Below are 21,265 nucleotides of genomic sequence, written 5' to 3' on the forward strand. Positions count from 1 at the left end.
TCCTTTGTTCCTATATTTCTCCCTGCATCCAGTAAAGGATAGAGACTCTCTTCAGCCTTCCTTTTGTTGCTGATGCATTTATAGAAACAATTTTTAATTGGGCTTTTTGGCAGTAGTCAGATTAAGTTCTTTTTGGATGCTGGCCCTTCCAATTTTCTCCCAGCATAACCTCACAACATCCCTGTAAGTCCTCTTGAGTTGCCTCCCCCTTCCTCCAAATGTCAGCTCTCCTCTTTAACTCAAGTTCCAGCCAAAGCTCTGTTCAATCAGACCAGTCTTCTTCCCCACTGGTTCATCTTTCAGCATATGGGAACAGCCTGCTCCTGTACCTTTAGGATTCCCTTCTTAAAGCACATCCAGCCTTCCTGACTCCTCTGTCCTTCATGACTGCCTCCCAAAGGACCCTGTCAACCAACCACATAACAGGCCAAAGTCTGCCCTCCAGAAGTTCAAGGCGGCAGTTCTCCTGATCCCCTTCCTCACACTTCTCCAAGCATCAAACCCCCTAATTGCTATGTCCAAGGCGGCCTCTGAGCACATCACCCACCAGTCCTTCTCTGTTCACAACCAGCACATGCAGCAGGGTATCTCCCCTGGCTGGCTCACTCACCAGCTGTGTCAGGAAGTTCTCTTCCACACACCCCCGGAACCTCCTAGACTGTTTCCTCTCTGCTGTATTGTATTCCCAGCAGACATCTGGTAAGTTGAAGTCCCCCATGACAGCAAGGGCTAGTGATTGTGAGACTTCTCCCAGCTGCTTGCAGAGTATTTTGTCTGCCTCTTCATCCCGGTTGGGTGGTCTGTAACAGGCTCCCACCAGGATACCTGCCTAGTTGGCAATGCTATTTAAGACAAAACACCATTTGCCTTTGAAACTCCACACGAACCAAGATTCACATTTTATGGGGAGTCCCACCGAGCAAATAAAAATCCTCCATGCTTAAGGAAAACAGGATATGCAAAATTTCAAGTCCATCTCTTAAAGCAGTACCAACTTTACATATCAATAAGTAAAATTTTTGGTTTTGCTAGATAAAACTCACTCTTATTCTAATAGGACCCAGGGGGAATAAAAGGAAATGACACTTGTATAAGGGCACTGGGCTTCAACTTGTATTTTGCATCATGCTGGATATTCTATGTGGCAAAGACTGTAAGAAGGTACATAAAAGACTTTTACTAGCTGAGGAACCCGAAGAGATGTTTAACATGAAAAACAGCATTACTGTGCTTCTGTACACCAGAGCAGATATTGAACAAAAAAAGAAGTGTTACAAGGGCTTTTACTATGCAAAGCAGATCACAAGTACAAAACTAACAACCAGCTATTCCCAGTATTGTTCAAAGACCAGCTTAAACCAGCAGGCTCTACAGCAGCATGCTCCATCCCCCTCACCTGATTTACAAAAGAAAGGCTGCTTGCTATACCAATTACCTCAGTAAAACACAGCTAAGGTTTCTGAAGAACTTACCATTGATTTCGAAAGGGAACAAGCTGCCACTTTTGTTCAGCTTCTCAGATGAGTACTGAAATCAGAGAAAAAAAGTTTTAAATGTAGAAAGAGTCAGCATTCATTTCAAGGAAACTGCATGCAGTTTTCAGTTTCCCTATATGTGCACTTAATGCCTTTAAAAGAATGGGGGTATGCAGCATATCTTGAAGAAATTCCCAAACAGCTGATCTTTATAAATAAAGCCTCTGGTATGTAATTATTTGTAATGTTTTCTGATATATTGCTAAGTATCAAACTGTTTCAAGAGTTGCAACATTAGCTCATGTGAATAAACTGGAAAATTAAGAACGATAATTCATCCTTAATGAAAGAGCTTTGATCTAATTCTCATTTCAGTGGAGAGGAAATTACAATCTGGCAGTTGGGTTTCCATTTTCAATCTTAAGGCTAGAAGGCAAAAAACACTTCATCTTCAACTAAGAGACAGGAATAGTTTTATCTAAATTAAATATACAAGCTCTTGAGGTTCACCACCATGAACACTGTTCCAATCAGGTTTTGCTAGTATTTTACATTTTTTTTATAATCAATGTAGCAAAGTGTTCTCTTATTTCTTCGAGGTAGTAAAGACATTGGAAAAAATCTTTCCTATCCGCAAAAACATCTCTTTGCACAGTAGGACAAATTAAGTTTGTATGCAGAATGTTTTCCATTTTCTTCACTAATTCTACCTAGAAAATATTGCTACAAAGGCATTCTTAATGGTCTAGATTTCTCAGACAAAGCGTAGAGCTTGCCAGCCAGCCTCCTATAAAGGAGCTATAAATAAATGGCTCATGGCTCCATCAGCCCAAGGGTCATTATTCACTCCCCCACCACCACCTCAGGATGGAGAGGAAGATTGCTCTAAAAAAGAGCAACACGCTTTATGTGAACATTGTTCCTTGTGTATAGCCAAAGAAGATAGCATTGTACGTACACTTCCTTTCCAGATACAAAGTCAATTTTTAAACAAACATCCTTGGGCTACAAAGCTTTTTTTTTTTTTATTTTGCTGTACAGCAGCACACAGTGCTAGTGACAACTTTATATCTTTGAGCCCCACACAAGAGAAACGCTAAGCTGTGGTGTTATTGTTTTAGAGGTAGGAAACAACGGGGAACAGATGAAAGGACAGGGCAGCAATCAGTTCTTTAACCTTATTTTTTATCAGTGTCTGCATGAGACAAGCCATTTCATTTCTACTTGACATTTGCCTCTGTAGATGCATTTATAGCTTCCCTCCAAAGCAGCTACTTTAAGTAAACAGCAGAACCCCAAGTTTGAATGTCCATTGGATTTGCTGATAATTAGACCTATTCAAACCATTTAGAGTCTGCAACCTTTCAGGTATATAGTATCCACATTTTTAAAAAAAAATCAGTATCAATTGTTTACTCTAATCAGCTACCAAGGCTTCACACGGAACACAGGAGTAACAGTAGTAGTAACATTTCAGCTGTCCCTAAAGGGGAAGCACACAAATTAAGTGACTTCAGGTTTTTCAGCCAATTCCTCCCCTCAAGCTTTCCCCAAATGGAAGGCAATACCAACCTATTCAACTCTCAAATGGTAGCTAAGGAAAAGATGGTTTTGGAACAAAATTCTGCGTCAAAAAGTTTTATAGTTAATTTATCTTGAAACACATGGAAAATGGCAGTAAGATGACTTAACATTAGCATAATAATTAGGGATGTTTAAGAGATTATTTATGTACACAGGCCAAGATATTCAATGCTCAGAAGGAACACAACCTCAAGGACAATCCTGAGTGACAATTATTAGATTGATATTTAGTTTTCACAAATAGTTTTCAGTCAAATGCATTTTTAACAAGGTTCTCTTCACCAATGTCCAAGTTGTTTGACTCCCTGCACTTTAACCACCTTAAAAAGCCTTGTCCATCTGGTAGAGACTAAACTGCTGTATCTTTGACAGCTGTGAAGCACTGAAAGCATTTTTCGAGGGGAACATGGAAAAAGTGGGATCACACACAGAGACTATCTGTACTCCAGAGAACTGCAATGTTCTCTAACACAGACAGCAACCACGCCCTTGGAGCTATTTCTGATCAGCTTTTACTGAAGTCAGTGCTCAGGTCTATGACAGACCAGATGCATTTCCTCTGCAACTTGTCTCGTAAGTGATCACTTACACAGAATCTTGCTAAGCTACCAAAAAGCTCTTCGCTGAAGATTCAGACCAAAAACCTTAAGAACGTCACATGTGACATCACATGCTGAAAAAGGAAAACAAAGATGCACCATTTCCAGTAAAAGCTCAAGGCACTGAAATAAGGGGTGAGTGACTAAGGGCATAATAAATAACAAACCTACTTTACAATATATACTTGGCTTTCTATAACTGAAACTAAAATACTTGGAAACACTGTCTGCTGGTGTATTTTAATGATGTCTGGAAGTCCAAACTTGAGTAGACTATCAGGCTGTAAATTCTTTATGGGAGGGGGGATCTTTTTATCTATACAGCACATGGCACAAGTCCCACTAGATATTACTGTAACAGGGCACTGAACCAGTTTATCAGCTCTCCCGGGCTGGCCATGCTCTACCCTCCCCCATTCATTCCCTCTGTGTTATGATCTACCTGAAACTTCCTCAATGAAGGGCTTTTTTTTATGACTATGACTGAAAAGAGACCGCAGTTGCTGAGAACCTTGACAAGGAAGTCTGCTGCCCTCTTTGTGAAGGAAATCTTCCTTAGAATAAGGCCAAATTATTCAAGAAGGTCAGTTTCCTGAAGAGGAAACACATTCATCTTCCAACTACTGCTTTTTGAATAGATATTAAAACACCCACCAAGATCTCCTGCCTCTTGAGAATTTCCTAGGGCAAAAAAGGCAGATTCTAAGATAGACACACAAAACAGTAAAACAACAATTTTCACCTGAGGTTGGAATTATTCCCTTCATGATTAAAAAGTGCATCTATTTTGCAATGCTTGTTCACAAATAGAACCTTTTTTGTGCAGATGGAGAGACTATGCTCAAAAGGAAAGGAAATGCGTGGTACAACATTTAGGACAGTGCTGCAAGTTTCAGTTGGTTTAGTGAGTCTTAGCAGCTGTTCTTTCGTTAAAATATTCACTCCAAAAGACACCTAGTCTGAACTGAGTAAGTGGCAGAGCCATGCAAGTGAGGCTGACAACGAATTATAATTTCCATCACTAATTTAGAAAGTGTTCTTTGCTCACAGAAGCCAACTGCAACAAAAATAATTCTGGCTATTCTTCTACACTCCAATCTACTACATTAACAACTTCACAGCCTGTGCTATCCTCCTCATTATCCTCAGAATGACGACTTCATAATTTTAAAATTAATGGTTTTAATTTCAAGACAGTTTTCTCAAGTTTACAAGTGTATCTGAGTTATTCCAATTTATCAGCACTCTTTCCAAACCACAGGAATGTCAGTGTTTATCACTCAAGTACTAATTTAACCACCACTACACAGATGAGACTTGGTTTAAATAGGTCATGCCAGACTTCCATCTCTCTACCAAATATCCTTCAAAGACAACTACCTAGGCAGGAGTGAGGAGGAACATTTGACCCTTTCTCAGGATGTGAAGAAGTGATTAAGTCAAGTCTTTGGGCCAGTGGCTTTCCATCCAAGGAAGTCAGCCCAATTCTAAGTCTTTCAACACAACTAAGATTCAAAAATTAAAAACAACGATAACCCGCATGTACTGAAGGGTTTTACAGTAGAAACTCTTCCTTTCACAAATGCTTGTCTGGAGATCTTCACATTTCCTTCTTAATACCACACCCTGAAGTGTTACTGCTCACATGCTGTTACTTCACAAACCAACTCAAATACCAAAAGGGACAAGTTTAGTCAGAATGTACAGAAAAATCCTCAAGACTTTTGATTTAAGAGATCTGTGTTCAGGGGAATAGAAACCAACTATTTGATTTAATCCTGCTGTCAACCCACGAAAGCCACAATGTGCTTGCAGAACTTCTCACTGTTGCAAGGTAGAGTTGAGCAACCAGGGACATGACTTTACTTTGTCAGCTACAGTACTCACTTGAGATAAAAGCTTGGAACAGCCTTCCTACTTCTACAGCAGGACACTCAATCATTTGGGTTTCTTTCTGAAGGCAGGTGCAGGACAAGGCTATACAACATAACTGAGCATGAACTGGCTAAATTACATGAGTTATACAACCTTGGAAAATTAGCATGTCATTTAACAGAGCAGTAAAAAGCTACAGCCAGTATTTTACAACATAAAAGAAAGGTACTTTGTCATCATAGAGCTTATACAAATGAAAAAAAAGTGTACTATGGCCTATACATGTTGTCTTTATGCCCAGTTTGGCTGGACAGCAAACAGCTTTGAAAGCACTATTCTTTTTTTCCTTTTATAACCCTCATTCATGAGCTGTATTACAGAATAGCTTTTCCCCAGCTATTTTATCTCCCTGTGCCAAGACGGTAACTCGTGCAGATGCACTGCAAAAGGTATCAGGAAACTGATAAGGGTTAACAACATTGACCCAGGCAAGAAAAGTTAGTCTTAATCCTCGACCAGCTCACAATGTTTGTTCACCACATGATGCCACAAAACTTGGTGCCAGCACAAGGAACAGAAGGTGCAGCAAGATCATTTCAGAATTGCTCTGAATTGCTGCTGCTATTAGAAGAAACTACAGCATTGACCTGAACTTCTTGCCAAAAAGACTAAATGTGCTAGCACTGATACTAGACCCCCCACTAGTAGTCGTTTTCTCTTATTAAAATGTAGCAATTGTCTTTACCAGTGATACTTTTTACCCTCTTAGGTTTGCATTTTAGTCAGGAAGCCATCATTTGCTCCCAGGAATTCTTTTCAGTAGGGAGCAACCTAGTTGCACGCTTTAATTCACAGTTGCTTCACTATTCCCACACCTCACTACGCAATTTCCACACTTTTTCAGGGTGCCATTGTGTACAAACAGAACCTGTTCCTGGCCCCAGAACCCATTTTCTCTAAGAAATAAAGCACTTACAAAACCAATTAGTTGACAGATAAAAGGAGGAGAGGAGCAGGAGAAGGGTGAGGAGGAAACAACTGATGAGACATCATGTGCCATTTTCCGCTCCACTTGTTCTTTTTCATGCTTTATTGTAAGTACAGATAAGGACAGGAATAAAACAAAACCAACCTACAACACATTACAGAACATACTCCTGGTACAGACTCCACACAGTGCAAAAGCAGTAATACATCCTTCTGTACCTCTTAGAGGTCTCTGGTCCAAAACCTACAGTAACTATCAGCAAAAAGACAGTTCAGTTTCCAAATTTATGCAACCTTTAGGACCTCAAAAATTAGAAATTACAGGATGCCACTAGATGTTTAGTTACAAACACTGCTACTGGTTACAGTTGGCTCACACTTAGGCCCAGACTTTAATTACAAACGATGACTTTGCCAGTTCACAGATACAGCAGACCCTCCTACAAATCCCAAGCACTTCATCAAACTAGACAAAATAACTGCCAGTTGAGTAAGTAAGCACTTCTGAGGGGTAACATCCTTCCAAGACCTTAAATCTGCCTTTCAAGGATAGCACGTATTTAAGACGAAGAAAAAAGTAAAAGCAATTATTAGAGGAACTCTGAATGGACCTGAATGGTTTTATTTGAAAATAAAACCACCTGACTGAGGACTACTATTAGATATCCTTACTGGACAAAGTATTGGATACATGAGAATTGCAGGTGTTTGTGCACAAACTCCACCTCATTCAAGATATGCTTCACCTGCTTTGTGCTCATGAAATAAGGAAGAAGTTCACTTTTTAAATACAAGTTACAACAGAGGCAGAATCTTACTGTAAAAGTAACTGACATGTTCCAGGTCCAATGTCTGCATTATTATTTTAAAAAGTAACAGAACTAGAGTTGAACAATACTTAGACTTTTAGTCAAATTATTTTTTTTTTCGTGCCCCATTGGAACCTTCAGGTTTGACCTAGAGAAGGGTGCCACTGCAATTAAAGACAGTAAAACAAAGCTATTCTACATTACATATAGAATATGGTCTCAGGGTCCTCAGGCATTGATGAGAGACTGTTCTGCATTGCATACTCAGGAGTAGATAGTATTTCATTCACAAAGGAATAGATTCCTTAGTGTCTGAATAACATGCTTGAACTACATCATGGGTCCAGAGATTAAACCAGCAGAAAATAACACTATAAACATTACAGAATTTTTCAGAGCACCAGGCCTCTGAGACACTGATAGAGCAATGATCTGCTCTACTAGCATCAAAGAACAGTCTGACAGTGGCCTGACTTTTATAATTGAACTGTTTTTATTTGATGACCTGTTCTCCTTTTTCCCAATGCTGATAGTTAACTATGTGGCAGTCAGGGATTTTTGTAAATACTGTTGTCAGATACAAAGATATCAAGCACTTGGTTATATGAAATGAAGAAAACTTCAACCCATACAAGTACTTGTGTTTTTTGTAAAAAAGAAATCCTAAGATCTGATAATTCTTTTCAGTCATTAGAACACTATTTCATTAAGAGAACCGTCTTTTCACTATTTAAATTGAAGCAGTAAGGTTAAAAAGGTCATTACAATAAGGAAGCATCACTTCAAGAAGGGACCATTCACTTAAATTTTACTTTTTCCCCCTGCTTACAACTCTCACCCCACTTAGCAAACCAGTCCTAACTTAAATAGCTGAATTCTGGCTGATCTACATTCTTGAATTCATTTTGTAGTTCTGAGTGACATGTTTTTTTTAGTAGATCCTTACCAGATTAATATTGTATGTTTTACAGGTCAGATCATCCAAGCTCTGGTTCTGCAGCTTTTCAGTTATTAGTGTTACCATGGTAGTTGTTCCTTTTCCACTGCTCACACAGAAGTGTTGGAGGCTCTTCAGTCTCTTCTTTCAATACTCATGAGCCATTTCTGTTTTGGTCTAAAGTCTTGAGATTTATGCTTCCATCTTACTGCCAAAGTTTATTTCCAAATGCTGTCAGTGGATCATGTCTGATTTCCTGTAAAATTGGAGTAGAAAAAGGAAAAAGTCAGAAAAATTCTTGTGTACATTGTAGTTAATATTGCAATAACATAACTCTTATTTGGACCATGCCTTCATGTAAATATATCCCTCTGTGACCAGTGCCAACACCTGGCAATTCAGATTACATGTCTCCACTCATGAAAGAATACTCCTATTGAGGTTTCAATGATTACAACTTCAGAAAGGAGATGAGATTCATACATAGTAAAGATCAGGGTATTATTTCGCTGTTTCCTACTATTAAACCAATTCTACATAGGATTTTGATCCAAGGCAGAAGGAAGACTTCAGCTTTCCCTCATTTAAACTAGTCAAGTATTCTGGAATAGCAGACAAAATACACACATACCCACCACGCTGTTCTGCACGTTTAACCATTTCAAGACATTCTACCACATTATTTCATCACTCCCTAAAAAGAAAAGTGGAGCACTTGGTAGCTCCAACAACTTCTTTTAATGTATTCCTCTGCCTTTTTTTTTTTTTTAAGGTTACATAATTGTTACCTGTCAGCAAACACCAGATCTTACTTACACTGATAAGCAGGACAGATTCCCATGCACATAAAAGTATCACAGACAACAACTTAGATATCTTTATTCTGTGAGCAGTCATCTAAATCAAAAGCATTTGGTTCACCAGCTGCCTCTTTTTATCCTAAACATCCCCCACATATTTTCTTCCCCTCTCTGTAGTGAACTGCATTAACCATTCTTGCTTATGATTTAGTTTGGTCAAGCATATTCAGTGACCACTTATGGAATAAAAAGAGGGAAGAGATCCACACAGAGGTATTTCCAAATTTAAACAAAGCAACATGAGGCATGGGGAAGGAACACTGATGCTGCTAGGACCTTAAGTTTTACTTCCATTTGCTAGTTTTTAATGTCCACAGTAAAAAAAGAATAGCAGAAAATAATAATTTTCAATTAATGTTTCCATAAAATATTGCCTCTTCCAAACTGCTACTTACCAGCTATTTAAATAACCAGTAGTAGCAAAGAAAAAAGCTACTTGAGGCCATGAGCCAAGTTAAACCCATTTAAAACTAAGATATTAATATTATTAATGGTGATGTTAGATTATCTTTTAAACCTGTTTCCTCTGAGTACATCCTCAAATATGATTTTCATATGCTAACCATACACTATTTCACCTTCACAGCAGTCTACCACATACTGCCCCCCCCTTAGCCTGAAAGCTGCCCCACAAACACAACTTCTGCCCATCTTTTGGCCTCATTCTGGTATCTACTTTTATGTGTGTGCTATAAGATAGGATGCTTAGAAGCACTTTTTCACCACAAATAATGCCACCCAGATAGCTGAAACTTCAACTGGTCTGTTTTTACTGGATGTGTCCTGTCTTTCAGGGAAGCACACAACTTGATATATTTACCACATCTTCTGAAATTACATCAAGTCAAATATTAAAAACCATCAAAGTTGCATATACACTGTTCCATATGAGCACCTGTCAAAGCCAAGTGTGGTTCATGGAGTGCTAAGCAAGTTTAAGGGCAAGCATGTGAACACAGCAGCATCTAGAGTAGCACAATCTAACACTGCTGTGTCCCTTTTACACCTGGTGAAGCTTAAACTAGATCTGGAAATCCAGAATAGAAGTCAAAATAAAGGCCGAGTGGGGGTGAGAAATTGTCCCTATACAGACTGAAAACATACTGAAGCTGAAGACCTTAGTGGTGCAAAGACTTTCAGATCCATGTTGAGTATTTCCACAAGTAAGAGGCTACTAATAAGAACAAGATGAGCAAAATGTTTAAATTACTTCTGTTTGGATGGGCCACAGAAGAATTTGTGTGAGAGGGTTTTTTCCTCAAGGAAAAAAACAAATTAAATAAAACTACCACAGGTTGGAGAAAAAGGTTTTGATCTGTAATCAGTTAACTATAATGTTACGTTAATATTTTGCTTAGTACTTCTAATCTTCAAATATTTCCCTGAAATTTTAAGTCAGCTTAATACAAGCTACAATAAGGAGAGACTAGACAGAATGATATTAGATTTTAGTTAAGGAATCAATTGAATGAAAGGATAAAGGGAAACCAAATGCGACCACTGAAGCATGGCACTTTCAGAATCATGCTGAATTGTACAGTTACCCACATTCGTAAAACCTACCACCTACTGAAAGTTAATACTTGGGAGCTGCAGCCACTCAGGCCCTTTCTGACATCATGAAACCCAGTAAGTTCTGAAACACAATCAATGTGGAAATTCCCCCCCCAAAAAGTTTCATTTTAGCAGCTCACACTTACCAGCAATACTTTTTGAAATGGAGACATGCTGTATTAAGATATTTTTTTAAGTTCACAGGGGTGAAAAGGTGCTGTCAGCCAGACAAGCCTTCATCTACCTGCTCCCACTTTCTACTGCTCTCCTCATGAGAGAGAAATTCCATTTCTCAGTAGGAAGTACAACACTAAGAGTGAGTAGGGCTTTTAGTTCAGATCAGAAGCAGGCTTTGCAAGAGAATTCCTTCCTCATCTTCCTCGAATGTGCTTGTTCAGTACATCAGTATTAACTGTTTCACACTACAAATCTGTTCCTACTGGGTAGCCCCTGTTAATGACGACACAATGAATGTTTAAGGGGATGAAATGTCACCAACATGCTCCTACCAACAAAATCCATTCTAGGCTGCAGTCTGATACACCTCAGCTGCCATCACAACTGCCAACACATTTTCTTCCCTGGCTATTTGTGGCCCAAAGCAGTGTGCCAGCACAAGTGTTTCTGCTCATCACAGAGAACTAGATCAAGGAATTTTTATAGCTGGATAAAACCAAAGCACTTCCTTTTGTTTCTGGGAAAGGTTGCTTTCCAGTTGGATCAGTTCCCCAGTCTGGTTTGCCATGAACTGGACACAAATGCCTGTGTGAGTACATTGTGGGATGCTGACACTGCTTGTCCAAGTACCTGTCCAACCACAGCATCAGAGAAAAAAAAAAAGAAATAAGCCACACAAGAAAGCCAGTTGACATCAGCATTTCCTACACTGAGCCAGGCAGATTCTCCTATAATTAGGAATTAGACATCTCCTCCTGAAGCATAGTTTGAACATGTTTTGCTTCCATTTTCCTTTTACAATTCATACTCCTTTGACTAGTCAAACTTAACAGCTCAAAGTGATCCAAAAAACACCTCTGCAGCCTCAGCACCTCAACTCACTGACCAACATCCTGGTTCACTCTAACTGAAATATTTGTACTCCACCAGGAATTGCTTTCCTCATCTTTGCTAATTAATATTGGCTGCCAGGAGACAAGAGAAGCTTAAGAGTTGTTAAGCATTCTTAGCTTCACTAAGTTGTTATCATTTTAAAACTTTATTAATATGTATTTTCAAGCATTTTGTCCCTTATTGCCTCCTAGAAGTTCCTCATTGTATTTTCATCTTTTTGGGGGGTTTTGTTTATTTCAAGACCCTCTGCTGTGCTATGTATTTAATGTACCCAGAGAGAGAGTAAACTGTTTGCTTTATGTACTTTTTCCACCATACTGTTTTTCCAGAGCTGATTAAAGGCAGCCAACTTCGTTTTTCAGTCTCTCCTTATCATGCACTTTATGCTTATCAGGCTGAATCTGCTCAAACTGCTCGGCACTTCCAACTAACTGGATTTTCAGTAACATGAACCATTTGACCATCCCTGTTAGGGCACCACGGATCCTGCTGAATTATCATTTGTTTCAGCTGGCTCATGGCACAGACCTCGTGCTCCAACATCCAAGTGCTGCTGGAGTGCTCGTGCTCCAGTTCTGCCTTCCTGTCCATGCAACCTGTAGGCACACATCTCTGTGTCACCAAGCCTCTGCAGGCAGCAGCAGAGCCAGGCATGCAAGTTCAAACACTGATATCCTCCAAGCCTTGAGGTAACAACAATAGCCCTTGGAGCTCCAAGTTGGATGAAGTCCTACAAGATTATGGCCATCTTTCCCTTAACACTATTCCCTTAGGTAGAACAGCGAGAAAGCTGAGACCTCCAAGATAAACATACACAACAAAAGATGTTAGTCAGTCTCTGTCCTGGGAGAGACTTAATCTTCCTAGGATCTTCTTAAGCTGGGGGGCAGAGGTGAGGCAGGGGGAAGAAGTTATTTTTATTGGTTGAAAGGTAGACTAATGAAATGGAATAAATGGAATATAAAAATCAAACTCTAAATGGAAGCCAAAACTAACATTCCTCACAGTTGGACAATGAGCTGTGATAGAATCAGTATCACCATTGTCTCTGATTTAAAAGTTCTGTTCTATTCATTCTGAAGGTTGAGAAAAGTAAAGATTCATTATTCTATCTCTATAGTACTATTAAAGAAGAGAGGGTTTATTTCTTTAAAAGTTTAGCCACAAGTAGTAATGACTTGTAAAATCTCTGCCAAAATTAACAGTGGAGATAGAAAAGAAGTGCTCATGTCACGAATTCTGTATCTTCTCAGTGACATCACTGGTGTCTTTTTTGGGAAGACTACTAAAAATATGGATTACCCAACCTCCCAGTCAATTAAAGGATGTCAGAGGCTCATTCAATTTGACAACCTACTTTCAAAGAGATGAAGAGTCCTGATGAAGAACACAAAAGCCAATACAAAAATCTCTTCTTGGCTCTAAGAAAGTAAGGCAGCCAGACTCATTTCCAACCCACTCCTCCTCCTCCTCCTTGCATCCTGCAGGACAAAATGTTCCAGCAACAGCTCATCTCCATGGGAAAATTTACATTTGTTTGAAATGCTTCTAACAATTTCTTCTCTGTTTCTGGAAGTTCCATCTTGGATAAAGAAGAGATCACAAGATTTTTAGATGATTTCCCCATAACACAAATGTAGGTGTTTCTTGACAATTGCAACCCCATCTTCTTCTGCCTATGGTACTAAAATTACCTGTGAGAACACAGAAGGTTGCTCCCTCTTTTCTGTTACTTCACACTATCTCCTATCTTTGCTCTGAGTGTTACATGGAACCCTTATTACCAACAACCCCATACAGAAACACTTAGCCTGCTCCCAGCAGAAGAAAGGGATTAACTAGAGTCAAAATTCCAATTCGGATAAGTAGGTCCTTTAAAATATTATCTCTGCTTCAGCAAGCCAAAGTAGCTAATCACTCCAGCAGTACTAACTCCACATCTAGATGATTTTGCTACTAGACTCTAGATGAAAGACAATGTGATTTTTTTGCCTCCTGGCACTTTCTGCAGCATCCAAGGAGCATTTCAAAATTGAAACATCACACAAAACTGATCAAGATTTAACAGAGCATTGTCTGTCCCATCCCAGTTATGCTTGAAGCAACACAAAGTTGGAAGACCAGCTTTACAGAAACTGCCAAGCTAATGCCTTATGCCATCTGAAAAAAAAGCTACAGAATGTCTAGTTTCTTGCAATGCAAAATTCCAGCTTCCAAAAGGAAAGAGAACATTCTACTTCTAAAAATACATATTTACTACAGTGCTAAGAAGTTCACAGGGAGGCTAAGCATTCCTTACAACATAAGTCTATTATTAACTTTTAGCCCAGAAAGGTTCTCGATAGCAGGTATTTAAAGAGAATTATTTGGACTCTATCCTTTTCAGCACTAATTTGCAGTGTGGCTATTCTGCAAACATTCCCAAATTCCACATCATTAAAAAAAAAAAGTTTTAATTGCAAAGTTTCCTGCAGCTATAAAATTATGCATCAGTGTTTTTAGAGATAGGTATTAGAGGGGGACACTGCAGTTTCCAGCATGTTATACTTTAGGGATCCTCTCTATTGCAATTAACTAGCACCCCTTTATTTTCTGAGGTTCTCTACAAAAAGTGTCCAAACAGTGTATTAGAACAACAGTTTCTAGTCAAGAGGGACAAAGAGTATAATCTGTATTCTGTAGAAACTGTTTCACAACCATCTAGCAAATTATGTTTAAATCATAATTCTTTTCCCTGAAGAGTCCTATGTGACAAAATAAGGAAAGGCTCAATACCCCACTCTACACATGCTAGAACTCTGAACAAAGCCAAAGAAGCCTGTTCCTACATTTACAATTTAGAGTTTCTTTAAAAGGACCGAAGAGATATTTCTTCAGCTATAGAACCTCTTTGCTTTCTCCACGCAGTGTTCTCATAAGCCAGATTTTATTAGCAGGAAGCTTCAATATTTTGAGGTGTTCAAGCTTGGATTAAGGTTGACACAACCCCAGCACAAAACCGCAAAAAGGAACAAGAAAAATAGGCTAGAAGGCATCCTTTACATTAACAGATAGCCACTGGAGTCAAGTTTCTCAGATATTCCACAGGCTCTGGAAGCACAAGCAATTCCAAGAGCTCAAAGCTGTCTGCTGAAGAACATACCTCACTTACTGTGCAAGGCAGGACTATAATTCACCATTCTAAGGTTACAAACTGGGATTTGGGTTGTTAATACCTCTAGAGGTAGGTAAGAATAAATATTAAGTCCACCTGCCTGAAATGCAGAAAACCACTACTGAGCCTAGAATTTCACTGTTTTGACCCTAAAGCATCATCACTAACATCAACTGGTCACTGAGTCAGCTGCGACAAAATATAAACTGCTCCTAAAATTAGGCTGCATCCTAGACACTCATTTCTACTCCATCTCCCACGTTTCAGATACAAGAACTCGTAGGAGAAGGAAGGAAAGAAAGCCTCAACTATCCCATACAGCCTTCTGACCTCAGTTTACTTAAAACACAACATATTTCAGCAAATCCCTCCAACTCAAAGGGAAAAAGCAGCACTCAGTTTTCCAACTGAAGAAACAGACTTTTTTCAAAGCCTTCTGTGTGAGATGAAGAAAATCTGCAAGCAGAGGTACCAGAAGCAAATTAAAGAGAATACGATGGTCTCAGCTGTTGGCTTCCAGTTTGCAAATTCAGATGGATGATGTGCTGGAAACAGGTTAAAGGTAATACTTCGGTATTGCCTTGGATTGTATTGTTTCTCACTCTTCAGATGCAAAATTCACCCAGCTTTGCTGAGAAACACATACAAAATAAAGATTATTTAATAAGCTTGGAATTCGAAACAAATTTTTTTACTCTATTACATGATGAACTGTTTAAATATACTACCCTTTACTTTGCAAAGTACTATCAGTGGTTTGGGGTTTTATTTAAACAAAGAGAAGAATCTGCTTCCAGAAAGGAGAAAAAAGGGTTGAGATAGGGAATGTTAAACCTTTGTCACAGTTTATAAGGTACATTTCTCAAAGCAACAGAAGTGGTGAAGTAAGCTCAAGGGACTTTTTCCAGGTCATACCTAATTAAAGCAGGTAATGTATCACTACAGAAAACTAGGCCTAAGAACTCAACCCAGCCAGAGGTTAGAGCATTTATTATTGCCAACTCATATCAGTAAGAAAGTCTCCCAGGCTTAAACATGTCTTTCAGACCTGAAGACTACCTAATATTCACATCACAGACAAGTCATCCTGCACTTTTTAAAACATCTTTGTCAGACAGGACAAGAGCCTGGCTGTGCCTTGTGTCTGATGCTGTACAAAGATCCTGTTCCAAGATGCTTAAGTTACTTACGTTCTCTTTCCTAAAATAATCTACACGACAACGACAGGCAAGGATTTCATTAATTCTGCTCAAGAATATTTACATCTCCTCTGTTTGGAGTTCCATTTGCATTAGCCATCAGCGTTGGGCTGTGACCAGTTATCTCCCTGCAATGTACCATTCTGGACTCTTCCCCCACCTCAGCATTACTGCAGAAAGCCCAAGGCTACAAACAGTGCTGAGGAACAGAAAATCTGGTCTAACTGAGGCTTTTACACATGAACACCAAGCCCTTGGTTTTTGCTGTAACTATGAACTAAATGAGCTGATGGTCATTATTTCAAGAATATGATACTCAAACCAAGAGTTATTGCCTGTCTGAGCAGTTCAGAATAAAACCTGGTGGGTGATCACCACTTGAGAGTATTACTGCAACTTCCAGTCTATGGTATTACTGAAAGCTTGGAGCTCAGGTTCTACACAAATTATTTTCACCTCCACATACTGTTTTTATAAATATGCTATTTAAAAATCAATGGAAGTATTTATATAGTATACAAAGCCTCCAGTAAAATACAAAATTCAGACTCAAATAATAATTTACACTATTACTGTTTGAGTATAATAGTGTTTGGAGAAACCAGTCTAAACCTTGTACACTCCTACTAAAGCAAGTGATCCAGAGTATACAAGACCCTTGAGATTTTATTTTACTCTAAGGCTTGGGGAATAAAAAAATAGATCAAGATTAACTGGCCCTACTACTGAGATATTTCCTTCACTCCATCAGTTAGACAAGCTAGAGGAAAAAAGTAAAGATAAGAAGTATCTTGTCTCAGTATTTGCTGTTAAAAAACAAGAAGTATAACAGGCACATATGCATACTTTAAAAATACCCAGGCCTGAAAAAAACATAGCACTGACCCTTAACTTGTATGGTAGTGACAACAATGACTACCCCACGCACATCCTGCTTCCCTATAACAGAATGGAATAATATCAGCACTGAAGTCCTGTCCTATTACCAAGGCCTATGGGCTTGGAGCTGAGGGATTATACAAATCTCTTCCATACATCCTGCTCCCAAAACACACAGAGCTAATAAACCTCCTCCTGTTTGCCTTCAGGTTCATTCTGAAGTGTTTCAGACATCTGGTTGGCTTGTTTAAAATAAAAAGCCCAGCTAGTACATTTGTTTTTATGATCCCGAGTGTGAAATGTTCTTGCTGGAGGCCTCAGGCCAGGTGAAAAACACTTATGTTTAGATGCTCCTTCATGGCATTTCAGGGATCTAATGAGCTATATAATCTGCACCCAGGGAAGTCTCCCTACATTAGCTTGTGTACAACTATGGAAATTAAAAATGAGGAACCTATGGCAGTCCAAATATTTTTCAGTAAATAGTACAGCTGGTGAACTGCAGCTAGTACTAAATTTAGAACTCAAGTGCTGAGCAGTATTCTGTAAATATCCATACATCTCAAGGCTTACAGCGACTCCAAGCCTTACTGTCTTAATTCTTCATACTATAAGTAATATTTCCCTCTCAGGACAAAGTACTACGCTGAATTTAGCAGTGTAAGATAAGTTTGTCTTGGCCTCAAAATTGTAACTCTCCAGAAGATCATTGTGTAACTGTACTGAATGAGTACATGTGTGTCTATCCTCCTTTTATGACAGTGTATGACAAATACACTGTTTACATATTTTCATATAAAGCCCAGAAGTATAGAGAAGGTGAATCACAAAGAAGAGTTCATACAAGAGTAAAATTCTAAGCAAGCTTGCATAAAGTAGTTAAAGTTTGGTGCTACATTATCTGTGTTGAAAGAACATGGAAATGCATTGAACAGATATGAAATATGCTGTGTAACTGACAACCAAGTTCCATCTCATGGCCCAAACTTGTTCTCTATCATGGTTGACCATCTGTAATTTGTTACTGAAGAAACCTGAGTACATCTGGCAGGAGACACCACCTTGAGAGCTGACACACTGAAAGACCTCAAGTTTTACCACTCCCATCTAGTTACCAAATCCATTAGAATTCAGAAAACAAAGCTTAAAACACTACAGTTTGAAAGCAACAAAAATTTTTCTTTAAGAAAAATGTCTCAGCTATCACACCACAAATTCCAAAAACTGAATGGTACCTTGAAGAATTTCTTGTTGTTGCTCCTTACTTTGCTAAAGCTACAGTTTCTATCAACTTAATTATTTGTTGGTGTCCAACTTCTGTTTCGCACATACCATGAGATTTTGAATGCTGAAGGCTCTGAAGAGACCTGTACTACACAGAAACTGCTTTAACTACATGAGCCCTCAGTAACAGTCCACAAACGCCCCAAGTACGAGCAGACCACAAATTAAAGTCCATTAAAATAACCAAAGGAAATTTCAAAGACAAAAGCAGTGCACACATGTCAATACTGTGTGTGCTTTCAGATATTACTTTAAGTGTCACCAGGGACATCCCTCTTGCCAGACATATTAAGGTACTTCAATAAAAATTAGTTCAGTTGAGCTATGCACCTCTTACTAGTTCACCAGACCATTTCAAAAGCAAAACAGCTACTTTCTAACTATGCATTCGGCTGTCAGCAGCACACTGAACAGCTGGATTCAGGACAGGTTGTGTTACAAGTCAAGACACAAACTAAGGGGTACACGTTGCAGTAGGTATTTAGAAAAAGTATTTGTAACAATTACATCAACTACAAGAAATCACATGAGGCAAACAAAGTTACACCATATAAGAGAAGACAACTATGTTCGGTCAGAAAAAACCCAACAGTGAACTGTTCCACCTACATTAGTATGATTTTTTTCATTAAATACTGCAAGACAACCTTCTGCATGATGGAAAAGCTCAATATTTTCTCTGTGAGCTACCTCAGCATTATCAGATGTTTAATGAATGACTTATTAATTCAACAAGCAAGTTCTGAAGAAAGATTCACTTGCAAAAGTGGTTTCATAGAAGTTACTAGAACTCCAAATCACAGAGGAGTTTACTAATGGAGGACAGGTTATGAAGCCTTAATGCAAAACCATTCCCTTGTATGGGAGGCAACCAGGTACAAGGTGCCAATCAGTACACAAGTACTGTGGACCACACTTCAGTCAGTATAAGGCAAAATAACTATTTTATTAGAGCATAAAAATGGTAGGTGAAAAATGAGCATTGAGGAAGGCCTTTAGTTTTAATCTTCACTGACTAGGACAGAAATGTAGCAGTTTTAAATGCCATCAGGTAAGTCACTGGGCAAGCTCAGCATGCAACATCCACAGACAGCAACAGTGCAAGAGAGGACAGGATCATGAGTGTTTGGAAGGGAAATCCATGTCCTCCCACTTGGGCAGTTGCCTTTGCAGATGACAGCATTCTGACAAATCAGCTTTGGTAACCAGGTTGAAGGACAAAACAGTTAAGATCTGATGAAGTCAACAGTGAGAGATGCAAGTGTCCTTTCAGTTCTTCACCTGAAAACTCAAATCTTTCAAATGATCTTTCAGTGTTGACAAAAAGGGTACTTTTATCTAAATTTCCTCTAAAACAAGCTTCTGAAATTACATCTGGGTTCCTGGCATCTTCACATGTGCAAACGTTAAGCACACTACAGTCTGCATGAAGCAGTAACATCTTTTCTATTGAAGATCTGAAACAAACCACTGCAGCAGGGGAAGTCACTGGCTGAGCACCTGAACCCAAGAAGTACTGAAGTGATAAACAAGCTTTTGACAGCTGCAGCCTTTTCTGCAGGTGCCACAGGCATTTACTCCATTTCAGTTTGGCTCAGTTCAACACTTAGTTCAATAACTAGTTTAGAATTCAGAAACAGGTTAAGTTTTGTTTGATCAGCTTGTGCTCAAGTGAGAAAAGGGTGAAAGGAAGGTGTCCCCCCCCCAAACCAGTTCCAAAGGTTAAGGCTGTATTTAACAGGACTATAAAGTTTAGTCTCAAGGACATGTAGCATTTTGCAACCAACTCTATTACTAAAAATTGAGTATCACACTTAAAACAGAAAAACCTGCCACAACCAAGTATTAACCCACTCCCAAAAGAGCTTTTCTGAACACAGCTCCCCCTTAATACTTAAAAACAAGTATTAACATCCTAAAGTACACTCAATACACATTTCACCATCCACATTGCCTGTTACTTCTCAATAACAGGTGATGCTGCCTTACTTTTTTGGCAACATATTGTGGGTTCCAAGCGATCACTGAGGTAATCCCAGCTCGCAAACATTCAACATCTTTAGAGAAGGATTATTAGACTTTCTAAACTTCTGCTCAATTTAACACTGCAGCATGATTTCAAAGGACAGATGTCCATCTCCTCAGAGCACACACTGGAATGGATGATTAGAAGATTCACTATTCCATCTTGCAGCCAGGCACAACAGAACTTTTACTACACTCAAATACACCTGTGTGATGAGAATAAACTGCTACATATTCAGAAACCACATATAAGGCATAAGATTAGAGCAAGTCTAAGGAAATTACTGAATGGTGGAGATGCAAAGTAGCTTGCAAGTGTACAGTGAGAGGTGCTGGAGAAGTAACAACAAATAGTACTTACAAAACTGTGTCAAACAACCCCAACGGAGACAGGGCTTGGAGAAATCCATTTCCATGCAGCAAAAGATTCATTATGTGAATCGAGTTCAGCAGGGGAGATGATATGAGAACTAAGATTTCAAAGAGAGAAAATTGCACCTGGAGAGATGTCAACAAATGCTTGCAAACACAAATCCAAGAAAAATACCCTGAAGAAAAGTTGTTCCAAGTAGCAGAGCTTATCCTTCAACATATAGTTTGCAATGTAAGAGCAATTTCATCTCACGAATGGAGAGCTTAAAAGAACCCTAGCCACAGATGACTTCAGTCACTCTAACACCTGAAATTATTGGCAAAGTACTAGATTTGGAGTGTTATGTGATATATTTCAATACAGACAGGAAAAGGACATGCTTTTTTTCCAAAAAGAAAAGTCTGGATATCAGTTTCTGAGGTTAGGCCTGCCTTCATTCCATGCCTGCCTTCAGAAAAAGGTCAAAATTCATGTGACTGGTCTCCAGTTCTCCACATTCCACAGAATCTCTGGGGAGCGTGGGAACCTTCTGTGAGCACTGAAAAGCAACAAGGAGGTGCTCAGAACCCACCTGGTTCACTTGGACATCAGAGTAACAGG

At 39.0% G+C, this 21,265-nt stretch overlaps 1 protein-coding gene across 9 annotated transcripts in view; it reads right to left on the minus strand.

Annotated features, from left to right (window-relative positions):
* The window catches only part of FAM53A (family with sequence similarity 53 member A), a 70,786-nt gene that overhangs the window by 41,239 nt on the left and 8,282 nt on the right, over positions 1–21,265 (minus strand). For all 9 annotated transcript variants that reach the window (XM_027662692.1, XM_027662693.1, XM_027662698.1 and 6 more), the window contains exons 2-3: positions 8,276–8,522; positions 1,473–1,527 (exon numbers count right to left, since the gene is read on the minus strand). In XM_027662692.1, the coding sequence (XP_027518493.1) occupies positions 1,473–1,527; positions 8,276–8,353 (133 nt within the window). In that variant the 5' untranslated portion in view covers positions 8,354–8,522. The remainder of the gene's footprint in view (positions 1–1,472; positions 1,528–8,275; positions 8,523–21,265) is intronic.

The sequence above is a fragment of the Corapipo altera genome, unplaced genomic scaffold (assembly GCF_003945725.1).
Source record: "Corapipo altera isolate COAL_440 unplaced genomic scaffold, ASM394572v1 95, whole genome shotgun sequence".
Classification (NCBI taxonomy): Eukaryota; Metazoa; Chordata; class Aves; order Passeriformes; family Pipridae; genus Corapipo; species Corapipo altera.